This window comes from Mirounga angustirostris, unplaced genomic scaffold (genome assembly GCF_029215605.1).
Source record: "Mirounga angustirostris isolate CCGP_5_RB_7025 unplaced genomic scaffold, mMirAng1.0.hap1 SCAF_4, whole genome shotgun sequence".
Taxonomy (NCBI): domain Eukaryota; kingdom Metazoa; phylum Chordata; class Mammalia; order Carnivora; family Phocidae; genus Mirounga; species Mirounga angustirostris.
The window spans coordinates 148162639-148189685 of NW_026991712.1; the positions used below are offsets into that span (position 1 = coordinate 148162639).

At 45.4% G+C, this 27047-nt stretch overlaps 1 protein-coding gene and 1 pseudogene across 8 annotated transcripts in view; both read left to right on the top strand.

The window, feature by feature from the left end:
• Positions 1-343: 343 nt before the first annotated feature.
• On the top strand, positions 344-1692 carry LOC123860367 (ATP synthase F(0) complex subunit C3, mitochondrial-like; annotated as a pseudogene).
• Positions 1693-3971: 2279 nt separating this feature from the next.
• The window catches only part of ECHDC2 (enoyl-CoA hydratase domain containing 2), a 28591-nt gene continuing 5515 nt past the window's right edge, over positions 3972-27047 (top strand). For 2 of the 8 annotated variants that reach the window (XM_045897679.2, XM_045897676.2), the window contains exons 1-8: positions 3972-4416; positions 11738-12139; positions 17150-17217; positions 17303-17390; positions 19944-20030; positions 20569-20661; positions 22002-22061; positions 22276-22463. In XM_045897679.2, coding sequence (XP_045753635.1) covers positions 12007-12139; positions 17150-17217; positions 17303-17390; positions 19944-20030; positions 20569-20661; positions 22002-22061; positions 22276-22463 — 717 coding nt within the window. In that variant the 5' untranslated portion in view covers positions 3972-4416; positions 11738-12006. The remainder of the gene's footprint in view (positions 4417-11737; positions 12140-17149; positions 17218-17302; positions 17391-19943; positions 20031-20568; positions 20662-22001; positions 22062-22275; positions 22464-27047) is intronic. The other 6 variants (XM_045897678.2, XM_064589139.1, XM_064589140.1 and 3 more) reach the window with 6 other exon arrangements.

Consider the following 27047-nt stretch of genomic DNA (forward strand, 5'->3'; position numbering starts at 1 on the left):
ACTCGATCCCGGGACTCCAGGATCATGACCTGAGCCGAAGGCAGACGCTTAACCATCTGAGCCACCCAGGCGCCCCAATAAATCTTTTTAAAAAATAAAAAAATAATAACATACTCCAAAACAAAGATAGATTAATTACATTATAGTTCCAGGCAAAAAGGAGATGAAATAAAGTCCAAGTTTAGTTGTGATGTGCTGTCTAGAGTTGGTCCTCTGTGAATCAATCCTCCCAACTAAGCTGGGAATCAGCTGCCCGCTTTCGTTCCTTGCTGCTGGGGTACACAGCCAGCTGGCACTCTGTTGACCACCGCCCAGAAAGACGGCCTTGCCAAGGCAGGAAAAGATGTCTTTCTCTTCTTCAGACCATTGTGTCTTTAACACCACTGAGGACCAAGAGTATCCTGGCCACCACAGGAACAAATGTCTCAAGATCTTCAGAGATCTGTTTAGATCAGCAAAGAGTAGCCTTGCCCAGACCGAACATTCTCAGTAAGTCCTCATAAATTCTTGGTATTTAAAGTTTAAATGTCCATTATGTCATAGTTGCTTCTCCATATGTTCCTATCTATAAGCACCTGGTAGCACGACAGTTCGGCTGCTATCATCCTCATATGGCCTTCCAAATTCACCCTTAGATCAAAACAAGTGCGTTAAGTCATAAACAAGTGGATTTGAAATCTTAAACCAATACACAGTTCCCATACGTCGTTTTGTGAGGATGAAATGGTGACAGCAGCAAAACCTTTAGCATTTAACGGAAGGAATATACATGTACATGTGGGATGATTTTTATTTGCTGATTCTGAATTTACAAATTTGCCTACTCAACAAAAATTTATTTATAACCCCAAAATCAGTACTTCAAGAGCTCTTGAGGTGGCCAAAAAAAATTGAGCTGCCCCAGGCATCTGTTCCCAGCTGAGGTAGAACAATACCACGCCCGCTGCCTTCTTGTTTCAGCTCCCATGCTGCCGACGACGAGTGTCTGTCTCATGATCTATTTAGTGCCACATTTTTCATGTTTTTGTGCTTTTTGTTTGTGCTTTTGCTGTTTAAAATGGCACACAAGCATAGTGCCTGGAGTGCTGTCTAGTGTTCCTAGGTGCATGAAGGGCATGATAGGGGCCAATCCTTTGATCTCTGCTGGCGTCACCGCAGCAGGCACCCCCCTGCTCGGGAGAGGAGACCAGGTCGCCCGTCGCCCAGGTCCTCCAGCTGCATTGCCCTGCGTAAGATATTCGCCTGCATCAAGCTCGCCTGCACACCCACTCTGATTCGAGTTGGATCCAGAGTTGCATCCAGACCAATTTCTCCATCAGCGTTATCTTGCCCAGACGCTAGGACTGGAGAGAGAATAGCAGTAATAGAAATTAAGTAAACCCACAAAGGCTCTACGGTATTTAATGGGGCCCAGAATGGTGTGTCTCAGGAATCCAAAGGGAGTTTCAGACCAGTGCAATCAGCAGAAACATTGGTACTGCTGCCAAATTTATTGGTGCAGTTGCTGCAACAGTTGGAGTGGCTGGTTCTGGTGGGTATTGGAACAGTCTTCGGCAGCCTTATCGTTGGTTACGCCAGAAACCCTTCACCGAAGTAGCAGCTGTTCTCATCGCTATCCTGGAATTTGCCTTGTCTGAAGCTATGAGTCTCTTTTGTTTGATGGTTGCTTTCTTGATTTTGTTTGCCATGTAACAAATTATTGCTCGAAATGTTGGCATTCATATTAATTACAGATGTAATTCTGTGTATCTTACTGTGACTCCGAAAACTGTAGTATTGGTGTCATGGAATAGATGTTATTTCCAAGATCATTTTTTTTGCTGTGATTTGTACTTACCTAAATTTAGATCATCACAAAGCATTCGGGTAGATGCTGTACTAGTCAGAGGAAACTACAGTAGTTGCCCTATGATGAAAAAGAGCCAGTTTTTATGAGAATTCTTTTATATAGTATTCTGCACATTGTAATTTATAGTGCTTTGGGGTATTCATATAAAGGAGAAATGAGTGTTTTCAGCTTCTATGAAATATGATTAACTAAACCAAGATAGTAATTGCTAAAAAAAAGGGGGGGATATGATATGCCTTATGAAGAAAATAGGTGCTAGATAAACTTAGTTCAGACATGAGTTATAGTGCTACTGGCCTTGAGTTCAATGTTAATGAATCAACAATATATACTAAATAAGGTGCCTTTAAACAGAAACAGAAAACAAGTAAGGTTATGTGTTGATAGGTTGACAAACCAGAGGCTTGCAGAAGTCTAACCCTGTATTTTTCCCAGGAGCAATGGTTCAGTATTCACTAATTTAATGTTCACAGGAACTTTTAGAACATAACTATTACAAAAAAGAGAGGTGTGTGTGTGTGTGTGTGTGTATAAAGAGGCGCCTTCCTGCCCTAAGGGTCTGCCCTTACAGATCTCTGTGACATAAAGCATCAGAACAACTGGAAGGGGGCACCTGGGTGGCTCAGTCACTAAGCGTCTGCCTTCGGCTCGGGTCATGATCCCGGGGTCCTTTGATGGAGCCCCACATTGGGCTCCCTACTCGGCAGGAAGCCTGCTTCTCCTTCTCCCACTTCCCCCCTGCTTGTGTTCCCTCTCTCTGTCAAATAAATAAAATCTTAAAAAAAAAAAAAAAAAGAAAAAAAAGAACTGGAAGGTCACTCCCTCTAGGAAACCTCCTATAATTGTTCCTAGGACTGCAAGGCCAGGGGTTCATTTAGCAGAAACTCCTTGGCTGAGGAGCCATTGGGCAGGAGGGGGAAAAGGGTAGTTATAAGGAAAGACCAAAGGAAGAACTTGGGGCAAGCGAAGGTGTTCTGAGGCTGAACATGCTGCCTCTGCAGGGGGCTGAGTCCCCTGTCTCTGGGGGAAGGGACATGTTCAAATTGATGCTGACCAGGCTCAGGGATACTGCAGAAGATAGCCGTACACCAGGAGGGAAATGGAACCAAATGGACCTCGAGTTCACAGGCTATTTTCATTTTTTCAAAAAGCCTTATAGAAATTACATGGATTATACCCACCATACCACCTCGAATAAAAATCACCATAGGTTCAAAACATCCACATCCAGACCCCATTCCCTACTGAATCAGAGCCTCTGGGAGTACAGCTTAGGCATCAATATTTAGAACGATTCTTCCAGGTGATTCTAAGAAGCCCCCACTGTGTTAGGTAAAGAACTACTGGGCTAGGACGAGGTCAATTTAGTAAAATCCCCGGCTGCTCAGAGAAGGGGCAAAGAATCTCCCTCTTTCCTGCCTATCCCTAGAGCTTAGCATAGAGCAAGGTACTGAAGAGTCTTTTACTAAGTATAGATTTCTTCTTGAAACTGATTAGCCAATAAAGACAGCAATGTGATCGGCCGATAAGACAGGGTTACCAACCCAATGGAACAAATGACAGGGTCTGGATTAATCATTATGTAACGAATGCTCGCTGTCCACTGGACACTGGCTTCAAAACAGAAGTCCACGACGCCGGCCTCTGAGCCCGCCCGCCCGCCTCAGGGCCAGGCGCTGACCCGTCCTGGAGCTGGAGGTCGGGTCGCTCCCGAAGCTCTTTATAGAAGCTGATGCCCGGGTGCGTGGCAAGGGCCCACCACAGGAACTCCTGCGTGTCCGGCTCCAAAGGCAGCGGGAAGGGAGGCACTCGCATCAACAGACGGCTCCACAGCGCGGGCAGACACAAGCCATCAAGCCTCTCCAGGACCACCTCGTCCAACAACGACTGCAGTGTGCCCCTTGCTGCTTCAGTTTGCAGCTCCGCGGGCGCCTGCGCACCAGGACACGAAGGGCCCTCCAGCGCGCAGACGCACTACGATCCGCAGCCCCGGGACGCGGATTGGACCTAGAGATCAGAAGAGGAGGTCCAGAGCGCTGGCGTGACATCACGCCCTTTGGGGGTGGGCTCAGTCCGCGGGGCTCCACCGCCATTGGTCCGGAACCCCGCAGTAACCAGGGGAACTGCAAACAGTGTAGGGGCTGCTTCCGGTTCGAACACCCGGAACCGCCGCCTCTAGGGATGGGGGTCCCTCGGGCAGTTATTCTCCCGTCTCTCCTGAGGCTCCCTCAGACAGAATCTTAGGCAAGAGAGCCCTGGGCCACCACTGCCTGACCCAGGGTGGTCCCTGGTCAGAGGGAAAGGGAGCCCTGCTGGTCCGGGATGGGAAGAAGAGGCTGGAGGGAGTGGTCAGTGGTTTGGCCACTGTGCAGAGCTGTGTTGGTGTAGGACCCCGGTACAGGCCGGGGGCTCAGAAAAGGTTGAGTGGAAAGGAGAAGTAGAAATCTGAAGGGGGGTCTTGTATGTCTTCGTCGGATGTGGAACTGTGATATCTGGGAGTTGTTATGGGGGTAAGCGTCATCCTGGGGAGTGCGGTCGTCAGCTCCTGGGAAAACGGAGTTGGTAAGGTGGGTGTGGGAAGACGAGGGCATACTCTTTCTGAACTTTGATGTTAATAATTAGTACTGTTCGCTACCAGGAACTCTATAAGCGCTGTCAAGCAACACCTCCTTAAACTTCTTTAAAAAAAAAAAAAGAAAGAAAGAAAAAAGAAAAAGATTTTATTTATTTGACAGAGAGAGAACAAGCAGGGGGAGAAGCAGAGGGAGAGGGAGAAGCAGGCTCTCTGCTGAGCAGGGAGCCCGATGTGGGACTCGATCCCAGGACCCTGGGATCATGACCTGAGCCGAAGGCAGATGCTTAACCCACCGGGCCACCCAGGCGTCCCCCTCGTTAAGCTTCGTAACAGCGCTTTGAGATCAGTGGTGTTATCCTGTTTTGCAAATGAAGAAACTGAGGCTCAAAGAAGTTAATTTGCCCCAAATCAAATAGCCAGCAAGTGGTAGAGTGAGAAAGAAACCCAGACACTCTGTCTCTGGAGCTAAATTATAGTTTGAGATTTGGAACGGGTTTCAGAGGCTCTTCATTCCAGACGCTGCAAATGCAGATATCTGCAGGGGCAAGTCTGATGGGTTGGATTGGGCTGTAACTGAAAATCAATTCGCCTTTTGAAAGGACGGCTCACTCAGCTCCAACCGACTTTTTTCCTGGGGCACTTCTCTAAAACCATTACAGCCAATCAGTCTGACGACCAGATGGCCAGATGCCTCCCCTGGGCCACTATTTAGGGTTCCCTGAATCTATCCATGGAATTGACCATTGAAAACAATCTAAAAATAGGCTACTCTGATCTCATTTTGAAGATAGGAGGACTAATGTCTAAACAGACTGTTACCTCTGTGCTAGAATCCAGATCATTTTTCTCATTTCACCACTGTCCCTTCAGGGAATTTGTTCCTTGTATCCACTTACTGCAGTGTGGGAAAATTTTTATTTAATTGAACAGTACTTAAAAGACATCTATGTCTTTTGTACTTCAGAGGTATTATAAAATGTCATTTGCAGTTTGCCTTGTGGAAAGATCAATGTAACATTGCTACAAAACAACAGTTCTCATATATTTTTTGATCTCAGGACACCTTTATGCCCTTACCTCAAAAGTGTTTTGTGTATATTATATCTATGATATTTACCGTATCAGAAATTAAAGCTGAGAAAATCTTAAAACATTCATTTATCAGCTACTTAAGAATAACCGTAAACTTGGGGCATCTGCGTGGCTCAGTTGGTTAAGCATCCGCTTCTTGGTCATGATCTCATGGGTTTTGAGATCCAGCCCCATGTTGGGCTCCATGCTCAGCAGCAAGTCTGCTTAAGATTATCTCCCTGTGCCCCTCCCTGCACTTGTGCACTTGCTCTCCCTCTCTAAATAAAATAAATCTTTAAAAAATAACAGTAACCCATTACTTCTGAATATAAATAATAATTTTAATGAAAAATAGCTATGCTCCCCCCAAAAAAAAATTGGTAGGAAGAATAGCATTATTTTACATTGTCTCAAATCTCTTCAATATCTGGCTTGATAGAAAATAGTTAGACTGTCATTTCTGCTTCAGCAACCAAACTGTTGTGTCTTTTGACTGATGTATATGAAGAAAGTCTGGTCTCATGTGGATTTTTAATTGCCTTTTCAAATAACTGTAGACATTCTTTTTTGATACTACACTAAAACTTAGCAAGTGGTAATTTCTTGAAGGGTATGTACAGCGTGCCATCTGAAACCATACTGATGAATTTTGTACTCTGTTACGTTAAAATCCATTGGTTTGGGATGCCTGGGTGGCTCAGTCAGTTAAGCAGCTGCCTTCAGCCTGGGTCATGATCCCAGGGTCCTGGGATCAAGTCCCACATCAGGCTCCTTGCTCAGCAGGGAGCCTGCTTCTCCCTTTCTCTCCCTCTGCTTGCACTCTGTCAAATAAATAAAATCTTAAAAAAAAAAAAAATCCGTTGGTTTATCTTGCCCTTTGTTCGGATATTTTACCCAAGTATGATTTTATTACCTTAGGCATTGGTCATTTGGAAAATGTTAGTTTACTGAGTTAAGCAAATCTTCCAAAGGTTGACATTTCAAATTCCATAATGTAATATCAAGTGGAATGTCGGTATACAATATCAAGAAAGTCACATTTGTGAATATCACCACTTATCTCATTTTTTTAGAAAAAAGTTTAAACTGCTAAACTCAAAGTAGTAGAAACAAGTTTTCATTTGGGCAAAAAATACTGTCAGTTGTTTTGTTGAAGGGACAGACTCACTTTTTTTTTACAAATTTGAGAAAAATGTCTGCGAAAAACCCAAGTCTGAATAACTATAGTTTGTTAGCTGTTCATTCAAGTAAAATTGGCATTCTATATGTACGTGGCTAGTTCAGCTGGTAACTCAAACACACGAGTGTTTTCTGGGATCAGCTATTATGCTTTGACTTGTAGCAGAAGTGCTTGATGTGTACTTTCCATTTTGTCACATAATATTAAAAAGATATGTACTCATGGGATGAAATTGAATAAAATTAATTTTTACTATTTCATAAGGACAAAAAAAACCAAAATAGAAGTCCATGGAAGTGGAGAGGGACTAGTAAGATAATAAAAGTTGCTGTTAATGCTGAAAAGATTGGGAAAGAATATTTCCATTTTCAATGTGGAGGACTAGATAATAAAAAAATTTTCCTGCCAGGGCACCTAGGAGTTGGTTGAGCTGGCAGCTCTTGATTTTGGCCTGGGTCATGATCTCAGGGTCCTGGAATCAAGCACCACATTGGGCTTCATGCTCAGTGGGAGTCTGCTTGAGGATTCTCTCTCCATCTCCCTCTGCCCAACCAACCCCCTGCTCATATGCACTCTCTTGCTCTCTCTCTCTCAAATAAATAAATCTTTAAAAAGAATTTTTTCCTGGGGCACCTGGGTGGCTCGGTCGTTGGGCGTCTGCCTTCAGCTCGGGTCATGATTCTGGGGTCCTGGGATCGAGTCCCGCATCGGGCTCCCTGCTCTGCTGTCTCTCTCTCTCTCTCTCTCTCTCTCTCTGTCTCTCGCTGTCTCTCTCTGTCAAATAAATAAATAAAAATCTTAAAAAAAAAAAATCTAGAAAAAAGAATTTTTTCCTGCCAAGAAACACCCAGAAATGCTGGATAAAATGCAATAAATATTCTTTTAAATGCATACAGTGTAGAGGAGGGGCATTTTTTCTTTTAATTTTATACCCATCTGTACTGTTTGAATGTTTTGACTTTGTATATTACTTTTTTAAGACTATTTGAGAGAGAACGAGCATGAGCTGGGGGGAGGGGCAGAGGGAGAAGCAGACTCCCCACTGAGCAGGGAGCCCAACATGGGGCTTGATCGCAGGACCCCAGGACCCTGAGATCATGACCTGAGCTGAAGGCAGATGCTCAACCCACCAAGCCACCCAGGTGCCCCTGTGTATTACTTGTATTTTTACTGTGTCATGTCTTTAATTTTTGTCGTGTTTTGTTTTCATTTTCCTTATTTTGGGGGTAGATAATACTCACCACATGAATTAAGATTCAAAAAGTACAAAAGGTCAAACTGCCAAAATTCTCCTTCCCACCCCTATTCCGTTTCCCAGTTTCCTCTCCCTATCCTAGAAATATTTTATGTAACTACAGCCAAGTAATGTTCGTTGTACATGCACACCTGAGTGGTGTTATCCCCCTCTATAACACACATTTTAGCTTTCTTTACATGCTATTTCACATCTTAAATTTTTCATACAACAATAGATTTTGAAGATTTTATCAGTGCATAAAGAGCTGCTTGTGTTGTTTTTTTAAATAACTTCCTAGTGTTCAGTTTATGGAGGTACCATACTTTATTTAACCATTCCCCTATTGGTGGATATTAAGATGGTTTTCAGTGGTGCCTGGGTGGCGCAGTCAGTTAAGTGTCTGCCATTGGCTCAGGTCATGATCCCAGGGTCCTGGAATCGAGTCCCTCATCAAGCTCCTTGCTCAGCCAGGAGCCTGCTTCTCCCTCTCTTTCTGTCTGCCATTCCCCCTGCTTATGTTCTCTGTCTCTGTCAAATAAATAAATAAAATTTTTTTTAAAAATGATGGTTTTCAGTCTTTTGTTATTATATGGCGTCCTGCAATGTGCATGGATCATTGCACACCTGTGTGGGTATGTCTGTAGGTTAAATTCCTAAAAATGGAATTTGTGGGTCAAAAAGGAGATAATTTATAGTTCTGATATATATTGCCAATTGCTCTCCATTAAAGTTCCTACAGCAATGTGAGAGTATTTGCATATATTCTTTTATAACTAAAACAATAGTTTTATTTATTTATTTTTAAAGATTTTATTTCTTTATTTGACAGAGAGATAGCACAAGTAGGCAGAGCGGCAGGCAGAGGGAGAGGGAGAAGCAGGCTCCCCGCTGAGCAGGGAGCCTGATGTGGGGCTCAATTCCAGGACTCTGGGATCATGAACTGAGCCAAAGGCAGATGCTTAACCGACTGAGCCACCCAGGCGCCCCTAAAACAATAGTATTAAAAACTTATAATTCAGAAGAGATTACTGAGGAATTACTTCTGCTTAAAAGCTGCAGGATTAAAAAGGACAAAAATATTATTACCTATAGCCATATTGTTATTACCACTGTTCTATCCCCATTGCCCCTCAGCTGATTTTCCTTGGAGTCCCAGGAACAATAATAATGTAGAGGAAGGGGGGCACCTTGTTATTTTAAAAACCAGGCACCAGATCTCCTCTTAACAAAAGAAATTCTGTGATTGGTGTATTAGTTTGCTAGTGCTGTCATAATAAAGTACTATAGATTGGGTAGCTTAAACAACAGAAATGTGTTTTTTCACAGTTATAGAAGCTGGAAGTGTGAGATGAAGGTGTCAGCAGGGTTGATTTTGTCTGAGGCCTCTCTCCTTGGCTTGCAAATGGCTGTCTTCTCCCTCTGTCTTCACATGGTCTATCTTCTCTACTTATCTGTGTCCAAATCTCCACTTCTTGCAATGACATCGGTCATATTGGATGAAGTTCTACCCTAATGACCTCATTTTAACTTAATTACCTTTTATTTTTTTAAAAGATTTTATTTATTTATTTGACAGAGAGAGAGAGCACAAACAGGGGGAGCGGCAGGCAGAGGGAGAAACAGACTTCCTGCTGAGCAGGGAGCCCGATGTGGGGCTCGATCCCAGGATCCTGGGATCATGACCTGAGCCGAAGGCAGCTGCTTTAACCTACTGAGCCACCCAGGCGCCCCTTAATTACTTTTTAAAGACAGTCACATTGTGATATAATAGGGAATAGGCCCTCAACATATGAATTTAGGGGGGACATAACAGTCCATAACAGCATTAACCTCATTAAGTATGAGAAGTGGAGTCCCACAGTTGTTCCTCAGCCTTTCTTTCTTATGCAGTCTGTCTCTGTTGTTTAAGGAGTGAAAGAATTAGAGTTGTGTCCAGGAATATATAGAAAAGGGACACAGAGGGATGGCCGGATGATCCATAATCTGAATTAATTCATTGGAAGCAAAGGCAAGGGATCAAAAATGACTAGGACTGCTATAAACCCCAATTAATATTTTAGGTCACAGAGAGGAACTTAGAGTTTCCCATTAGACCCAGGAAGGAGATGAGAGCCCGTTTTTGTTAAAACCTTAATGGACATAGTGATGACCCCAGCAAGCACCAATGGCTTTAAAAAGAGAAGATTTTATTTCTAGATCACCTAACAGTCCAGCCATTGGTTGGAGGTGTGGATTGTTAGTGACTTTGGGGTCATCAACAAGTGGAAGGTGGAGGAGGGAAAGTGTGCACTGAATACTCTTTATTGATCCACCCAGAATGAACTAAACAGGGCCTCTGACAACTTCTGCACAAGCAGTTTGGGTAGATAGTGGAGCAGAAGCTAGGGACTCACATTCACAAATATTTTTGAAATCTAATTATTGAGCTGCTGGCCTACTGGATTTCTTGAAGGAGAAATGGGATTTTTGAAGCATATTGGGATGACTGAAGCATAACTGAGCAGTGAGGGAGTGAAGTCCATGAATGCAGACAATGCCAGAATGAATAAGTGAAATGACATTTTAAAAATGAAATAACATTTACTGGGCATTTATGTAAGCAAGGTTCACACCCCCCCATTCAGTCATCATAATACCACCATGACATAGTAACAAAGATACTCTTCTTCACCGAGCTCTAGCCACACTCCTCTGAGCCTCACCCAACTCTAGCCACACTCCTCTACTAGGCCTCAACGTTGACCTACAAAGACTTAAACATTAATATAGTTTCTAGCAACTCCAGGCCACATTCCTAAGATGACCCTAGCCCCCCTTAAAGTGCCTGCATGAGAAATATAAGCCGGCTATAGAAATTAATAGAGAAACCTTGAGTATATTGGTGTTGGTTTTCCCTGTAAAACAAAACAAAACATTAAGTTATTAAAAAAAAGAGAGAGAGAGAGAGAAACCTTACTAAAATGCAGTCAGGAGGCTAGAAGGTGGAGCTCTGGTGCCATACCACTGGACATCAATCACAGGAGGAATTGTCAATTATAGACCCATCAGGAGAGGATGTACATTGTATCTCCTTCAAGAAATCCAGTAGGTCAGCAGCTCAGCTGATGAGAAACCCTGTCACCCTGAACTCTTGCTTTTCTCCAGTGGGTTTTGGTTTCAAAACAACCCCTCCCAACTTCTCTCCTCCGTTAGACTAACCTATGGTTGTATCCTGTGGCTTGTCTCAAATTGCAATTCTCTGCTATTCCCAAATAAACCTATTTTTGCTGGTAAAATAACTTTTATTTTTAAGGTCAACACTGCCAAAAGAATTTACTGCTTGTTCCAGCCAACACCTGAAGACAACCCCCCCAACCCTCCACCCCCACTTTCTGTGGGAGCCTAATTTTGGATAAGCCTCCCTTAGCTGACCCAGACGGGTTTAACCTGGCCAAACGCGTTCCATGATTTTTGTAATATTTCACTTCCCTGATTCTATTATACAGGCCCGGTTCACCCACCTCCATATTCCCTCCTCCGTTTAAAACTCTCAGCCCCCTCTGTACAAACGGGAGTTTGAGCTCATTTGGTTAAGCGTCTGCCTTCCGCTCAGATCAGGATCCCGGCTCTCCGCTCAGGGGGGAGCCTGTTTTCTCCCTCTCCCTCTGCCTGCTCTCTGCCTACTTGTCTCTCTCTCTCTCTGTCAAGTAAATTTAAAAAATCTTAAAAAAAAAAAAAAGTTTGAGTTCAGTTCACACTGGATAGTCCCTTTTGCCGTAGTATATTTTATATTACTGAGTAAAACCTGTTCTCACTTTAACCAGCCTCCCCCTTTATCTTTGACAGTAGTCACTATTACGATCCCCGCTTTACTGATGACAACACTGACACTTAAAAGAGGTTGACATCCTTGCCCCCCGTCGCTCAGCGGGGCTGGGTGGGCTTCGCCTAGCCGGGGCTCCAAGTCTCCAAAAGGCAAGAGGCGCAGAGAACCGCTGTGGGCTCTGCGCCAGGAGGTGGAGCAGTTGCGAAAACCTGCGGCGCAGCTGCGAGCTTTCCCCGGCGGCGGACCGAGCGGTGGAGGGGCTCTTGGCACCTTCCCAGCCTGCGCCCAGATGCTGCGCGCCCTGACCAGCGCCCTGCGCCTTCCACGCCCCTGGAGGCCCCTTCGCACGCGCAGCTGCGCCTCCCACGGAGCTACCCGCGACCCCGAGATCCAAGTGCGCGCCCTGACCGGCCGCGACCAAGGTAAGGGCGCTGTCCCGGGGAGCGCCCAGGAGGCGCGGGGAGACGGACCAGTAGGGGGAAGGCGGGCCGCTCGCGGCGTTTGAGGATTTGATCCCCGGCTGCGGTTTCCCAGTCAAGGCTCCCCAAACCTTTCGTAAGGCCGGGGAGGAGGGTGACCCCCTTACCAGCCGCCCCGACCCCTAATTGCGGTGGACCTCTACGTCAACCTAAGTCCCTTCAGTCCCCCATTCGGTGGCCTGGGGCTGTGAAGGAGGGGACGGGAACTCGCGCAGGGATAGGACGAGGCACCAGCGACCCACCGCTTCCACCCCAGTAACTTTAAAAGGCCAGTTGTCCGTCCCGGCCTACAGTCCTGGCTCGGTTCCAGCGGGGCAGGCGGCGGAGCCAATCCCGCCAGCCAGGCAGGGCCGAGTAGGGGGAGAGGAGAGCAGAGGTTGGGGCGTCAGCTGCGCGCGGCTCCCTGCGCTCTGGCCCTGCCCACGCTGGCCGACTTCTGTGCCCTTTTGCGTCAAAGGGAGAAAGTTCCCGCTGGTCACTGGTGACGTGGTTTGGAGCCTATGGCCAAGAAAGAATTCTGGATGCGAATTCGGTGCAAAAAGTGGTTTTATTAAAGCGCAGGGACAGGACCCGCGGGCAGACAGCGCCCTGGGGTTGTGAGGAGTGACTGATTATGTAAGATTTTCTGTCCTGTGGAGGGGTGGGTAATGTTAGGGCTCCAGGAATCTATAGGTTTCTGGAGATTGCTTTTTTTTTTTTTTTAGAAATCATTAAGACAGTTGCAAACTGCTGGAGGCTCAAGTCCTGCGGGACTGTGATCCCTATCAGTTAACCATTTGTTTTTTTCCCTTTCCTTTGTGCTGGGGCAGCCAGGAGTCCCTGAGGAATGTCACACACATTTCACCTGGGCCGGCGGGGGCTGGGGGGGGAGGTTGCCGCGTGTTAGCTTGTGCTTTGCCCTCAGCTTGCCTTCTGCTCCCTCATCAACGGGCAGAGAACATTCTCCGATTGCACCTGTTGTGTTGTTTTTGAGGGGTGAGAGGAGACCAAAGTGCATTCAGTGGCGTTACTCACACGCCTCAGTCCGCTGCCTGTTACCATCAGGGCAAAGCCATTTTCTTGGCTTTACTTTCTCCCCAGTCCCAACCCCTCTCCCTAAATTTGATGTAACAGAGTTTGTGCTTTAATTTACATAGTTCTAATGTACATAGATGGTGTCCTACTATACATTTTCTATTTATTTCTTCCTTTTTTCCCTGCTTGAGTCTAAGGTTTTTTTGTTTTGTTTTTGTTTTGACAAGAAAGAAGTTTTTTTTTTTAAGACTTTATTTATTTATTTGACAGAGAGAGACACAGCGACAGACGGAACACAAGCTGGGGAGCGGGAGAGGGAGAAGCAGGCTTCCCACAGCAGGAAGCCCGATGTAGGGCTCAATCCCAGGACCCCTGAGCAGAATGCAGATGCTTAACGACTGAGCCACCCAGCTGCCCCCGGAGAGAAGTTTATTAAGATACAGAAAAAGCTCTCTATTGACTCTTCCGGGGAGCAAGAATTTTCTGTCCCCTTCAAGGTCTTTCTAGCTGGACTAAATTGACATGAAAATTCACACAGGAGAAAATCAAATTTAATTTTGAATGTACAGGGAATTCACACAGAATGGAAATTCCAAAAACAGGCAAAATGAGATATATATATGTCACTCTAAACTAAGGAGAAGAGGGTAGGGGTCTGGGACTTCTGAGGGAGGGAATGCAATTCGCGGGAAGATAAAAGGAGTAAATGTTTGGTAAACAAATGTTCGCTGGGCCACCCAGAAACAATGGGACATAGAGGACTTTGATCAAACAGGCAATGGAGTGCCTGGGTGGCACAGTCGGTTAAGGGGTTAAACTTCTGAGTCTTGGTTTCAGCTCAGGCTCAGCACTCAGCAAGGAGTCTGCTTAAGACTCTCTCCCTCTCCCTCTGCCCCTCCTCCCCTGCTTGCTCTCCCGAGCTCTCCCTCTCAAATAAATAAATCTTTTTAAAAATTTATTTATCTTTTTATCTTTTTATTTCTAAGATCTTTTTTAAAAAGATTTTATTTATCTGAGAGAGAGAGTGAGAGAGCGAGCACGAGTGGAAGAAGCAGAAGAGGGAGAGGGAGAAGCGGACTCCCCACCGAGCAGGGAGCCCGACTCCAGCTGAATCCCAGGACCCTGGGACCATGACCTGAGCCGAAGCCAGATGCTTAACCGACTGGGCCACCCAGGTGCCCCTCAAGCAAATAAATCTTAAAAAACAAACAAACAAAAAAAACAGGTCTTGCTAGGTTCCTCCCAGTCTACCATACCTAGTTCATAGTAATGTAGTTATCTATGGTGATAGCTCTCTTCCTGGATCAGATCCTCTATCTAAATTCTTTTTAGGCAGTTGTGGGGGAGGTAAAGAGCTTTTTCTGAATCTGCTGGGTTTGATTGCTTAACTCAAATAATCTTCATGCCAAAGTGACCCAAAGCAGCCTGCCCTTGGCCCCTACAACTCCCACCTACATTACCTAGCCTGTGATCTAGGCCATCCAAACGTAAGTGACCCGAGGTCAGCTGCTAAGGAAATTATTAGCCAGTGGCATGGTGGGTTTGGTAAGAATGGAGATGGGGTGTGGTACAGACCTATCCCCACTGCAGAGGTCCCGTAAGGGCAATGTTCTCAGAATCAGGGCTCAACTAAAAGCTTAAGGACCATGGCTGAGTCCTCTCTTACTTCTCCAGGACCTGACATGGAGTAGTACAAATTGAATGAAAGCCAAAGATGCCCTGTCTGGCTCCTCACAGCACCCAGCTTGAAGTTCTTTCCTTTTATTGAATCCTGGAATTTTCCCTAGCATCTATGCCTTTTTCCTGCTCACTGTACCCACAAACTCTGGCTAAGCACTTATGGGCATTATATTTTTTCCTTTTTTTTTTTAGATTTTATTTTTAAGTACTCTGTACACCCAGTGTGGGGTCTGAACTTACAACCTCAAGATTAAGTAAGAGTCCCATGCTCTACCGACTGAGCCAGCCAGGTGTCCCAAGGCATTATTTCTTTAAATCCTCATAATGGCCTTTTTATTATTTCTATTTATGGATCAGGAAATTGAAGGCCAGAAGAGTAAAGCAACTTGCCCAAAGCCAATGGCTAAGCTGTGACTTGAGCCAAGTCCCCTATTTGTATTCTGCAGGGAGGAGATAAAGATGGAGAGAACAGATAGAGATGAAATATGGGAGACAGCCAGAAAGAAAGGAGACAGAACAGGAAAGTGAAGAGGAGAGAGGAAAGTTTCTATCAATCTCAGAACGTAATGACCGTGATAGTTTTCTATTGCCACATAACAAATTACTACAAACTTTATTGCTTAAAATAATATACATTTATTATCTTATAGCTTCCGTAGGTGAGAAGTCCAAGCACAATTTAGCCGGATTCTCTGCTTCAGGGTTTTACTGAGCTGCAATCCAGGAGTTGGCCAGGGCTGTGGTCTCATCATAGGCTTGACTGAGGAGAGATCTGCTTCCAAGCTTCTCCCATTGATAGAATTCACCTCTTATGGTTGTAGGACTGAAGCCCTGTTTTCTTCCTCTTGGCCTAGGGGCCATTCTCAGCTCCTGGGGGCTGCCTCTAGTTCCTTGCCACATGACCCTCTCTGTAGGCCCACTAGTTTGTCTAGTGTACCCTAGCAAGACAGAGTCATACATACATTGTAACCTATGGAACTAACACCTCATCACTTCTGCCATATAATTGAACCCCAATCTTGGAAGTGACATTTTATGATCTTAGCTGCATTCTGTTGGTTAGAAGCAATTCTCCTGCCCACACTCCAGGGAAGATTATTGAGGATATGAAGATTGGGCCCAGTCTAGGGTCTCTCTGCCACAAAGACCTTGGACCTCTACACTCTGACATGGTTTTTCTGTATCTACCAGAGTTTCCCTTCCCCAAAGTTGCAGCATTTTCTTTCCTGGAGCACTAGAGCTGGAGAAGACCTTGGGCACATTTTTCTGTGGGACCTCCAGGCCTGCTGGGCTCAAAGAACTTTTTGAAGGTTTCTAGGGAGGCTAAGGAGCCCACCTAGTCTGAATGTTATGGTTTTCTCTCCTGAACCACAGTTCTATAACTCCTGGCTGGAAACTCTGTCCCTTGAGAGCCCTGAAACTTTCATTTTCCCTTCCCTGTGTCACAAATCAACTCACACTGAGAATGCCATCTTAATAAATACTGCTTGTTCCACAGACAAGGCTAAGAACCCTGGGATAAAATAATAAGAGGCCTTTGAAAGCTAAAGGATTGGTAAACACGGGAGGGAAAACAGCCAAGAAGGTGTAAGAGTATTTGAGCCCTTGCCCAGAGCCGGTCTCTCTTCCCTACAACTGGCCCAGATTGTGGGGGTGAGTTGAGGATAGAGTGGGAAGCAATGGCCAGATTGGGGAAGGGGGGCATCTTTTGGGTGGTATTAAGGAATTTGACTTAATTTTGGTGAAAAGAGAAAGGGAGGGACATGGCTGGATTTGGGTTAGAAAGAGGATTCTGACCCAAATGAGGGAATGAATGTGGAGTGGGGAGGAGGAGCAAGACTGAAGGCAAGAGGGCCAGTTGGGTGATTCATGTAGTAGAAGAGAGCCCACACCAGGTTACTGGCTGCAGAGAGGGATATTAGCCAAAAGATCTGAGATCGATTTAAGAGGTTGAATTGGTTAAGGAGACTGAGTAAATTGCATGGGTGAGGAAGAGGGAGCAACAGGACAGACTCCTGGGTTAATAGAGCATTTGCTCTCCAAGGGTACAGGAGAAAGACCGATCCATGGAGTTTACAAGCTCTTCTAGTTCTGTGAGGCAGAAAGAACAAGGGGTTATTCTCTCCATTTTATAGTCAGGGAAACTGAAGCCTGGGTGTATGTGACTTGCCTGAAGTCACAGTGCTCATTAAGGGTAGAGGTTGCCTAGAACCCAGGCTGCAGGCCTACTGGCACTCAAGGCTGCCCTGTCACCTGCAGGAATCACTGAGATTCTGATGAATAGACCGAGTGCCCGCAATGCCCTGGGGAACATCTTGGTCAGCGAGGTGAGAAAGGGCAGACCTCAGGGTGGGTGCGGGGGTGCTGGGCCGGGGCTGGACTGGGAGGTTTCTGACAAGGTCTCCTCTGCAGCTGCTGGAAGCTCTGGCCCAGCTACGGGAGGACCAGCAAGTGCGTGTTCTGCTATTCAGAAGTGGAGTGAAGGGTGTGTTCTGTGCAGGTGGGTTTCCTCCCCTGCCCCTACCCCGGGGCTCAGCAAGATACCCTCAGCCTACAGGGGGTTGGGGGCTTAGGTCAGCTCTAGCATAGGACTTACTATTCCCATTTTACAGATGTGAACTCAAATACTCAGACATAAAATTCCTTGCCTAGTGTTACACAGCTAGTAAGAGGTAGAATAGAATTTTAACTTGGCACCTCTGACCCCCAAATCCTTATTCTTTCTGCTACACCATGCTCTGTTCTGACCCTTCATTGAGGAAATGAGGAAACTGAGTCCAGTGACATTCACAAGGTCTGTGGCCAAGATGGGACTCTGTGCCCCTTTGCCCACCCACAAGATCTCAGTCCCTGTCACCATAGCTCTCCACCACCCCTGGACAATTTGGTCCTCACAAGAGGACAAGCACCATGAACTTCTGTCTCAAAGACAAGAAACGTTCCATCCCCACAACAAGAAGCAAGTGAGTGAGAGATATGCTGGGCTAAGAACCCACTCTGGGTGACTGGGGAAGGGACAGCAGTGGTCAATGGGGAGGTGGGAAGAGGCCATGGGGCGCTGTAGGAGGTCTGGGTCTGTCCCTGACTTGCTCTGGAATCCTGGGATCGCCCCTATTCCTCTCTGGGCCTCAGTTTCTCCATCTGTCATTGAGGGGTTGGAACTAATCAAAGACTTGCAAGGGCCCTCAGCTCTGACTTCCTAATCTCAGACTTGAAGAGAATATATTCACCCCCTACTCCGACCTCCAGCCCCCTGCCATCTGGCCTTAGATGACACTACTCTCACCAAGGTCCTTGCCCACCTCCATGCCACTGTGTCCTGCCCTTGCATCTCAGTTCTCATCTTACCTGACTGCTCAGCCTCCTTGGACCACACTGACCCCTCCTGTTAAAAAATAATCAATGTCAGCCATTTCTCAATAAAACTGGAAAGAAACAATACATTTTAAATATTATACATTTAAAATTGTGGTAAATCTATACAGTACACAGAGTTTACATTTTAACCATTTTTTTTAAAGATTTTATTTATTTGAGAGAGAGAGAGAGAGCACATGAGAGGGGGGGAGGGTCAGAGGGAGAAGCAGACTCCCCGCCGAGCAGGGTGCCCGATGCGGGACTCGATCCCGGGACTCCAGGATCATGACCTGAGCTGAAGGCAGTCGCTTAACCAACTGAGCCACCCAGGCGCCCCATTTTAACCATTTTTAAGTATAAAATTAAGTGACACTGAGTACATTCACAAGGCCATGCAACTATCACCACTGTCCAGTTCCAGACATTTTTCATCATCCCAAACAAATTCTGTACTCATTAAGCAATCCCTCCCCATTCCTCCTCCCCCAAACCAGCCCCTGATAATCTCTGTTGTACTTTCTATCTCAATCAATTTGCCTATCCTAGGTACCTCATACAAGTGGAATCATGCATTTGTCCTTTTGGGTCGGGGTTCTTTTACTTAGCATAACGTCCTCAAGGTTCATCCATAGTATAGCATGGCAGAACTTCATTCCTTTTTATGGCTGAACCATACTCCATTGTTTATATACTACATTCTGTTTATCTATCTTTTTTTTTTTTTTTAAGATTTTATTTATTTGTCAGAGAGAGTACAAGCAGGGGGAGTGAAAGGCAGAGGGAGAAGCAGGCTCCCTACTGAGCAAAGAGCCTGATGCGGGACTCGATCCCAGCACCCTGGGATCATGACCTGAGCCAAAGCAGACGCTTAACCAACTGAGCCACCCAGGTGCCCCTTGTTTATCTATGTTGATGGGCACTGGGTTGTTTACACCTTTTGGCTATTGTGAATAATGCTGCTATGAATCACGGCAGGCAAGTCTCTGAGTCTTTGCTTTTAATTGTTTCAGGAGTGGAATTGCTGGATCATATAGTAATTCTACGTATAACTTTTTCAGGACCCACCTGAGTGTTTTCCATAGCAGCTGCATCATTTCCCGTTCCCACCAGCAATGCATCAGGGTCCTCCACACCCATGCCAGCACTTGTTTTCTGCCTCTGTTGTTGTTATTTATAATAACCATCCTAAATGGTGTGAAGCTGGTTTCTCATTGTGGATTTGACTTGCATTTCCCTAATGACTAATGTTGAGCATCGATTCTTGTGCTTATTGACCATCTGTATGCATCTTCTTTGCAGAAATGTCTATTCAAGTCCCTTGTCCTTTGTGGTTTTTGTTGTTGAGTTCAAGGAGTTCTTTATGTATCCTAGATTATTACTACCTTATCAGATATGTGATTTGCTAATATTTTCTTCCATTCTGTGGGTTGTCTTTTCACTCTTTTGATAGTGTCCCTTGATGCACAAAAGTTTTTAATTCTGATGTCCAACTTATCTTTTTGTTGTTGTTGCACCTGTCCTTTTTTGACACACAACCCCCCTTTTCCTCCCTGGCTTCCTTGACCATGCTTTCCTGATGTTTCACCTTCCTCTCTGGCTGCTTCTCCTCAAGTTTCTTGGCTGGATCATTCAATGGCCTGGGATTCAGTAATGGGTCATGTCACAAAGGCTGTCACCAACCCCTCACCGTCTGCAGGTGCAGACCTGAAGGAGCGGGAGCAGATGAGTGAGGCAGAAGTGGGGATCTTTGTCCAGCGGCTCCGAGGCCTGATGAATGAGATTGGTGAGGTTCTTGGAGTGGGTTGGAGGAGGGCATTCCATAGGAGTCAAATTTCACCAAGCATGCTTTCAGGCTTTGACAATTACTGTTCCTTTTGCCTGGAATTTCCCTCCTTGGCCACCTGAACTTTTTAGTCATCCTTTAAGACCACCAGGAAGCTTTATCTCGAAGCTTTATCAGAGCACTGATCACCCTGGGTCATCATTGCCTGTTTATAGGTCTGCCTTCTCCATGTCTATTCAGTTCTATGTTCCCAGCCCACCGAGTATGGGGCTTGACACGGAACAGAAAGGCTGGTCCCAGGGAGGCCAACAGGAAAGTGGGCCTGAGTGGGGATCATGTAGCCCATCTCCCCACTCTAGTATCCCAGCTGATTCCCCAACTTTCCCCAATAGGAAAACCTACTTATAAGATAACCTGGCTGAGGTACCAGGTAATGTTCCAAACCTGGGACCAGGAGGCCATAGCCCCTCCCCAGCCTTGAGTCCCTGTCCTGGTCCTGCCAGGGCCTCTCAGGCTGAGCCCTTCTTTATCTCCACAGCAGCCTTCCCTGCGCCCACTATTGCAGCTATGGACGGGTTTGCCTTGGGCGGAGGCCTGGAACTCGCCCTGGCCTGTGACCTCCGAGTGGCAGGTACTGGGCAGGAGGAGAGGTGGGATAGGGTGAGGAGGCAAGTGTAAGTAAAACAGAGTAAGTCTGGGGACTCTGCAAAGTTAGCCACTACTCTGGGCTTTCCAAACAGCAGCAAAACTAGAGAAAGGCGATGTGGGAGATCCAGGGTTTGGGTGTAAGCTGGATCCCCTCCTGGCCCAGCCACTGACCGCTGTAGCACCTGTCACCTCCCAGAACCAGCCTCCCTCATCTCAAGAATGCTTCTACCAACCCCAGAGCAACTGGCGAGAGGACAGAAAGAGAACAGAGAGGGGAGACTGAGGACAAAGATTAATTGTTCAACTTTCCAGTTCTATGCAAGCCAATTCTGTGTCATGTTTTGCACAAAGACAGTCACAGGGGCAGTCTGTCACCAGTCCAGCTACTCACAAACATGCCTGGGCAGGAACATTGCCCTCTGGTTCACTCTGGCACCAGCCAAGGTTTGCATTACTTGTTCAGAGCGGTTGAGCTTTGAAGAGTGGAGGGAGGGGATGAAGATAATTGATCGCCCTTCTAGGAGGCAGTTGGAAAAAGTCTGAGGGCTATCTGGTGCCACTCTCTTCTCTTCCCTTCGCTGCTTTCTCCTGCCACTCCAGGTAGAACATTTAGAAATATGTACCTCCAGGCATAGAGGTAGCTTGTTATGCTCCAACTTGCTTCTCAGGGGCCCATGTTTAGGGCAACTAACTTGCAGGGTTTTGGTAGATAGTGGAGAGAATATAAAACCCCTTATAGGCAGAAGTAATGGCCATTCCCTGCGGCCACACTGTATGGTTCAGATGGCCTGTGAGGGGATTCAGGAGAAGCCTGTGGGTTGGGACGCTCCAGGAGAGCTCCTTAGAGGACACAGAACTCGGAAGGAGATGTGGACTGGAACTCAGGGAAACACAGGCTGGTGAAAAGCTGAGGGAATAACTGGTAGGAGCAGGAGCCTGAGGTAAGGGTCAAGTGAGACAGAGAATCCATTACCCCACAAACAGGCACTGGGCAACTTCCAAGAATCCCTTCCTTGTTACAAGCACCATTACCTCATTTGATCCTTAGCAGCTCTCTAAGGTAATCCTATTTTTTCCACCTGTGAATGAGGCTCAGGGTGAGATTGGCCTGGATGCATACCTTCACTCCTGGGAAGTAGGATGAGGGCCTGAGCTTCCGGACTTCTGTGCTAGGGCTCTTCCCAAGGCAGAGTCTGGAGAGGTCTGTTATGGCCCATGAAGTGGTTGGCTGGAGGGCTGAGCAGAGCCTAGAGGCAGATGTCTCTTCCCTCTGGGGACTGGCCCTGCAGGATAGTGTGGGTGCTTCACTCTGTTCTGTTTAAGCAGCTTCCTCAGCTGTCCTGGGGCTGATCGAGACAACCCGAGGGCTCCTCCCCGGAGCAGGTAACTGTACCCACTGCACCCATCCTTCTCTTACTTAATCCCACTCTCTCCAGGTTACTTCCCTGCTTTCCTCTTTTGCCTTATGCTCTGGGCTCTGCCCTTCCATCCTAACTTGGGATATGCTCCTTTGAGAAGTCTTGGTTGACTCCCAAACTGGGCTTCTCTGGGCTCCCACTTCCCATGTGGATTTACTAACCCTGCTCCATCCCGGCAGGAGGGACTCAGAGGCTGCCTCGATGCCTGGGGGTGGCCCTGGCAAAGGAGCTCATCTTCACAGGCCGAAGACTGAGTGGTGCACAGGCCCAAGCCCTGGGGCTGGTGAACCACGCTGTTTCCCAGAATGAGGAGGGCAACGCCGCCTACCATCGGGCACGGGAACTGGCCCAGGAGATCCTGCCCCAGGTGTGGTTGCAGTCCAGCATAGGAGGGAGGGCCTGTGCCATGGGGGAGGGAGGGGGGTGCAACTGTGGGGAGGCCAGGGGGTATGTCCCATGGGGCCACACTAGATCCACTTATCCAGACTTATCTTTTATTTTTTTTAAGAGTTTATTTATTTGACAGACACAGCGAGAGAGGGAACACAAGCAGGGGGAGTGGGAGAGGGAGAAGCAGGCTTCCCGCTGAGCAGGGAGCCCGATGCGGGGCTTGATCCCAGGACCCTGGGACCGTGACCTGAGCCAAAGGCAGACGCTTAACGACTGAGCCACCCAGGCGCCCCCCAGACTTATATTTAAATTGAATTAAAAATTTAGTTTCTCTGAGCACTTGCCTGGCTCAATCAGTAGAACACACGATTCCTGATCTTAGAGTTGAGATCAAGTCCCACACTGGTGTACAGATTACTTAAAAATAAAAAAAAACTTAGTTTCTCAGTTACACTTCCCCATTTCAGATGCTAACGGCGACATGTGGCTAGTGCCTACTACATTGGACGGTACTGCAATGAAATGTCCCCAAAACTAAAAAAGCAAAATTCTAAAGCAGATAAAGAACAACCAGCTTATCTTTTCAGCCACACTGCAGGGTGGAGAAATTCCTGAAATACATCATGTAAGACATGTGTTAGGACTCAGCCTACGTGTACCAGGACAGGATCTGGCTGATGGGGTCTCCAAGGACCTGGGAGCCTCTCACTGCTGGCTTCTCACTACTCTAAGAGGACCAAGAGGGATGTCCCAAGTTTCCATATGAAAGCAGCTTGAAATGGAGCTAGGTTTTATAATTTATAGTAAATACTGACTTAGCCAATATGGAGCACTTCCTATCCATCAGACACAATCCTATGTACTTTAAAAGACTCTGAATTACTAGTAGAGTCCAGCTGAGTTGATTATCCCTGTTGTATCTGTGATATAACAGACCCAGAAACATTGTGACTTGCTCAATCAAGGTCACAAAAAAGTGATTGCAATACCAGAAAAAAAGACAATACTGGTATTTGGGCTTTTATTTTGCATAATACAAAATACAGTATAAAAACTGGCATTCTAAAGAGTGCAGGGGGGCGTCTGCCTTCAGCTCAGGTCATGGTCCCGGGGTCCTGGGATCGAGCCCTGTATCGGGCTCCCTGCTTGGTGAGCCTGCTTCTCCCTCTCCCTCTGCTGCTCCCCTTGCTTGTGCTCTAATAAATGAGTAGAATCTTAAAAAACAAAAAAAACAAAAAAAAACCACTGATGTATAGTACCCTTTTAAAAAAAATGAAGAGTGCAGAATATTATTAAACTCAAACTAAATATCAAATGCATTTCCAACACAAAAAATTAAACATGTTACAAAACAAAGATAAAAGTTTATAAAACTGTTAACCATATATTATTTTAATATTAACAGATGAAAGTATTTTAATTAATCACAAAAATTTTATTTCAGAAAAAATCTGTCTCCCTTAAATTTAAATAATCCTTCTTCTTCTAACTTTGAGGTCTTCTTTGAGGGTAAAGATTATAACTTTAAAAAATTAATAGTGAGTTCGGTCTAAAAGAAAGCATTTGTCTTTTCTTTTTTCTTTATCACATACAAACGGAATCTGATGCTGTTACCTAGACCATCTTAAAGCTGCCAGGTTTCTGTTACACTTGAGCAAAAAGTCTCTGAACCAACACAAAACTCTTGAGTGACTCAAGGTAGCGCGTGGCTGACTGCACTTCCACAGGGGGGCACGGAAGGGGGGCAGCGGCTATAGCAAGCAAGACTTGTGGACTGTGGGGTTTGTCTTTTTGCATGAACTGAATGCAAGAGGAGTCAGGTTTCAGATTTTTTAATATACTGAAGCAATGCTATTCTACTAATTACTAGTATTTCAGTACTTAAAACTAGCTTTGTATACCAAGACACCAGCTTACCAAAAATTAGTTGTACATTCACTAATCCCAATCTTTAATTCCTAGCAGAGTTATTGGGTGCCAAGAATGAGAGGGTTCCTGGATGGGGTGAGTGTTGGGGATGGTGTGGTAGTGGGCTATTCTCTAGTGGATAAACCACCAAGACTAGGGAGCCAAATGGTATATATATATATATATCCATACACTCAGGAAAAAAATATATTTTCAACACATACACACATACCATATAGTTTTTACTTTTCTTCGGTGAGAAATCAGTTTATTAGGTAGTTACCTAAACAATAATGCATATTCATAACAAGCAAAACAAATAGAAAAGAAGAATATAGGGCATAAAGTAAAAATCAAAAATAGGCCCGGGTGCCTGGGTGGCTCAGTTAAGCATCTGCCTTCAGCTCAGGTCATGATCCCAGGGTCCTGGGATTGAGTCCCACATTGGGTTCCCTGCTTTGCAGGGAGTCTGCTTCTCCCTCTGCTCCCTTCACCCCCACTTATGCTCACTCTCTCTCTCAAATAAATAAAATCTTAAAAAAAAAAAAAGTAGGGTGACCCAGGTGACCTTGTCTTCCCAAGGCTGTCCCAGTTAAAAGCGGAAGGCCCACATCCTGATAACTCTCAGTCCCTGGCAAACCAGGATAGGTGGTCACCAAAACAGCTCTCAATCCCCCAATCCCTCTCCCCAGAGATGACCACTGTTTTGTTTTTTTTTAATTTATTTTTTTTTTGAGATGACCACTGTCAATTTACACACTCTTCCAGAAATTTTCATTGTATATATAAGAATATATATTATGCACATATACTCACATATTAAACAACTCTAATTCCTTTTAAGATGGTTTGGGGGACAAGGAACACACCTTTAGAGGCTAATCCAGTTCTAAGAAACATTTGAAAAACATGAAATTAATACACATAGTAAAGAATTCAATATACATAGTAAAGAAGTCAAACAGTATGGAAAAATATAAAACAAAAAGTGAAGTTCTCCATTCTGACTCTTCCCAAAGGCATGTCATGCCAACATCTTTTACACAAACGAGATAACAATATACATACTTAGTATGCACCTCGATTTTTTTCACTCAATATTTTGGAGAGTTTCCCATTTCAGCACATACTTACCGACCTCATTCTTTTAAATAACTGCACACTTTTTCATTCACAATACAGATGTGCCATCATTACTTAACCAGTACTCTAATAATGAACACGTTGCTTTTTGCTACTGCAGAATAGCTGGAGTGTATAACTAAACATCTTCATGTACTTCTAGAAGTACATCTGTAAGGTAGATTCCTACATAGATTTACAACATCAGGGTACATACATCCATCTAATAACATTTGCCAGTTCTTGCCAAGTTGCCTTCAGAAGCACTGTACCAATTTACTCCATTAATAATGTATGCAAATACCTATTTCCTGAATCTCAGCAATAGTGGGCATTATCAGCATTTTACGATTTACCTATTCTTAGGTGAAAGGGGGCACCTCATGGTTTTGAGCTACATTTCTTTATGAGTAAAACTGAAAAATCCTTATGTTTATAACCCCTTTTCTGTGAACTACCCTTGTGAATATTTGTTAAAAAATTATGCCAGATCTTTGTAAATCAAGGACATTTGCTGGTCAGAAGTATCACAGGGGCACCTGGGTGGCTCGGTTGGGCGTCTGCCTTCGGCTCAGGTCATGATCTCAGGGTCCTGGGATCGAGCCCCACATCAGGTGCCCTGCTCAGCGGGAAGCCTGCTTCTCCCTCTCCCGCTCCCCCTGCTTGTGTTCCCTCTCTCGCTGTGTCTCTCTCTGTCAAATAAATCTTTAAAAAAAAAAAAAGTATCACAAATATATCTTCTCAGTTTTTTACTTTTGTCTTTTATTCATGGCATTTTTCCCTACAGGAGGTCATTCATGTTTATGTAGCTAGCTTTTTCATTTATGGCTTCTATGTTAACAGACTTAAAAATCTTTTTTTCTGAGCAAGCTGTACTTACAGAAACCTCAAATAATACAATACAAGCAATAGAGGAAGTAAATGCAGTCTTTGCCAGGAGGTGAAGCTGGGTATGGAGTGCCAGGCCCTGTAGTGGCACAAGTTAATTAGAAGCAAGATCAGCGAAGCAAAGGTGGCCACTTTGATGCACTTGCTTCCAAGTGGCTGTGTAAAATGGCCCCTTGGGATCTCACCCCGGCCGGTCAGACTCCACAAAGCCCAAGTTCCTAATCTTGACCTTTTGTTTACTCTGCTGGGATGAAACCTTCTTGCAGTGGAGGCTTGTATCTGCCAAGATGAGAGGGGTAGGGGAACACAGCAACAGTGGGAAAAGTGACTGGGAACCAATCCAAGTGTCACCACTCTTTGGACAAACATGGCGAAGTGCTTCACCTCCCTGAGCCTCAATTAAAGATGGCACCATCCTTGAAGGGTGGGTAGCACCATTAGACAAGTCTGTGGGTAGGAAAACACTTTGTAAATGGTAGCATGTTATACACATTGGTGGGATGGATTAAATGACAAGAACCTCAGATAGTCAGAATTGGGAGGATCAGGGATCAGTCAGGCTTCCTTCATTATAGGTAAGAATGTCAATATGGTGGCTAACTGAACATAAAAAAAAAGAGACTATCAACCAAGAAGTAGTACT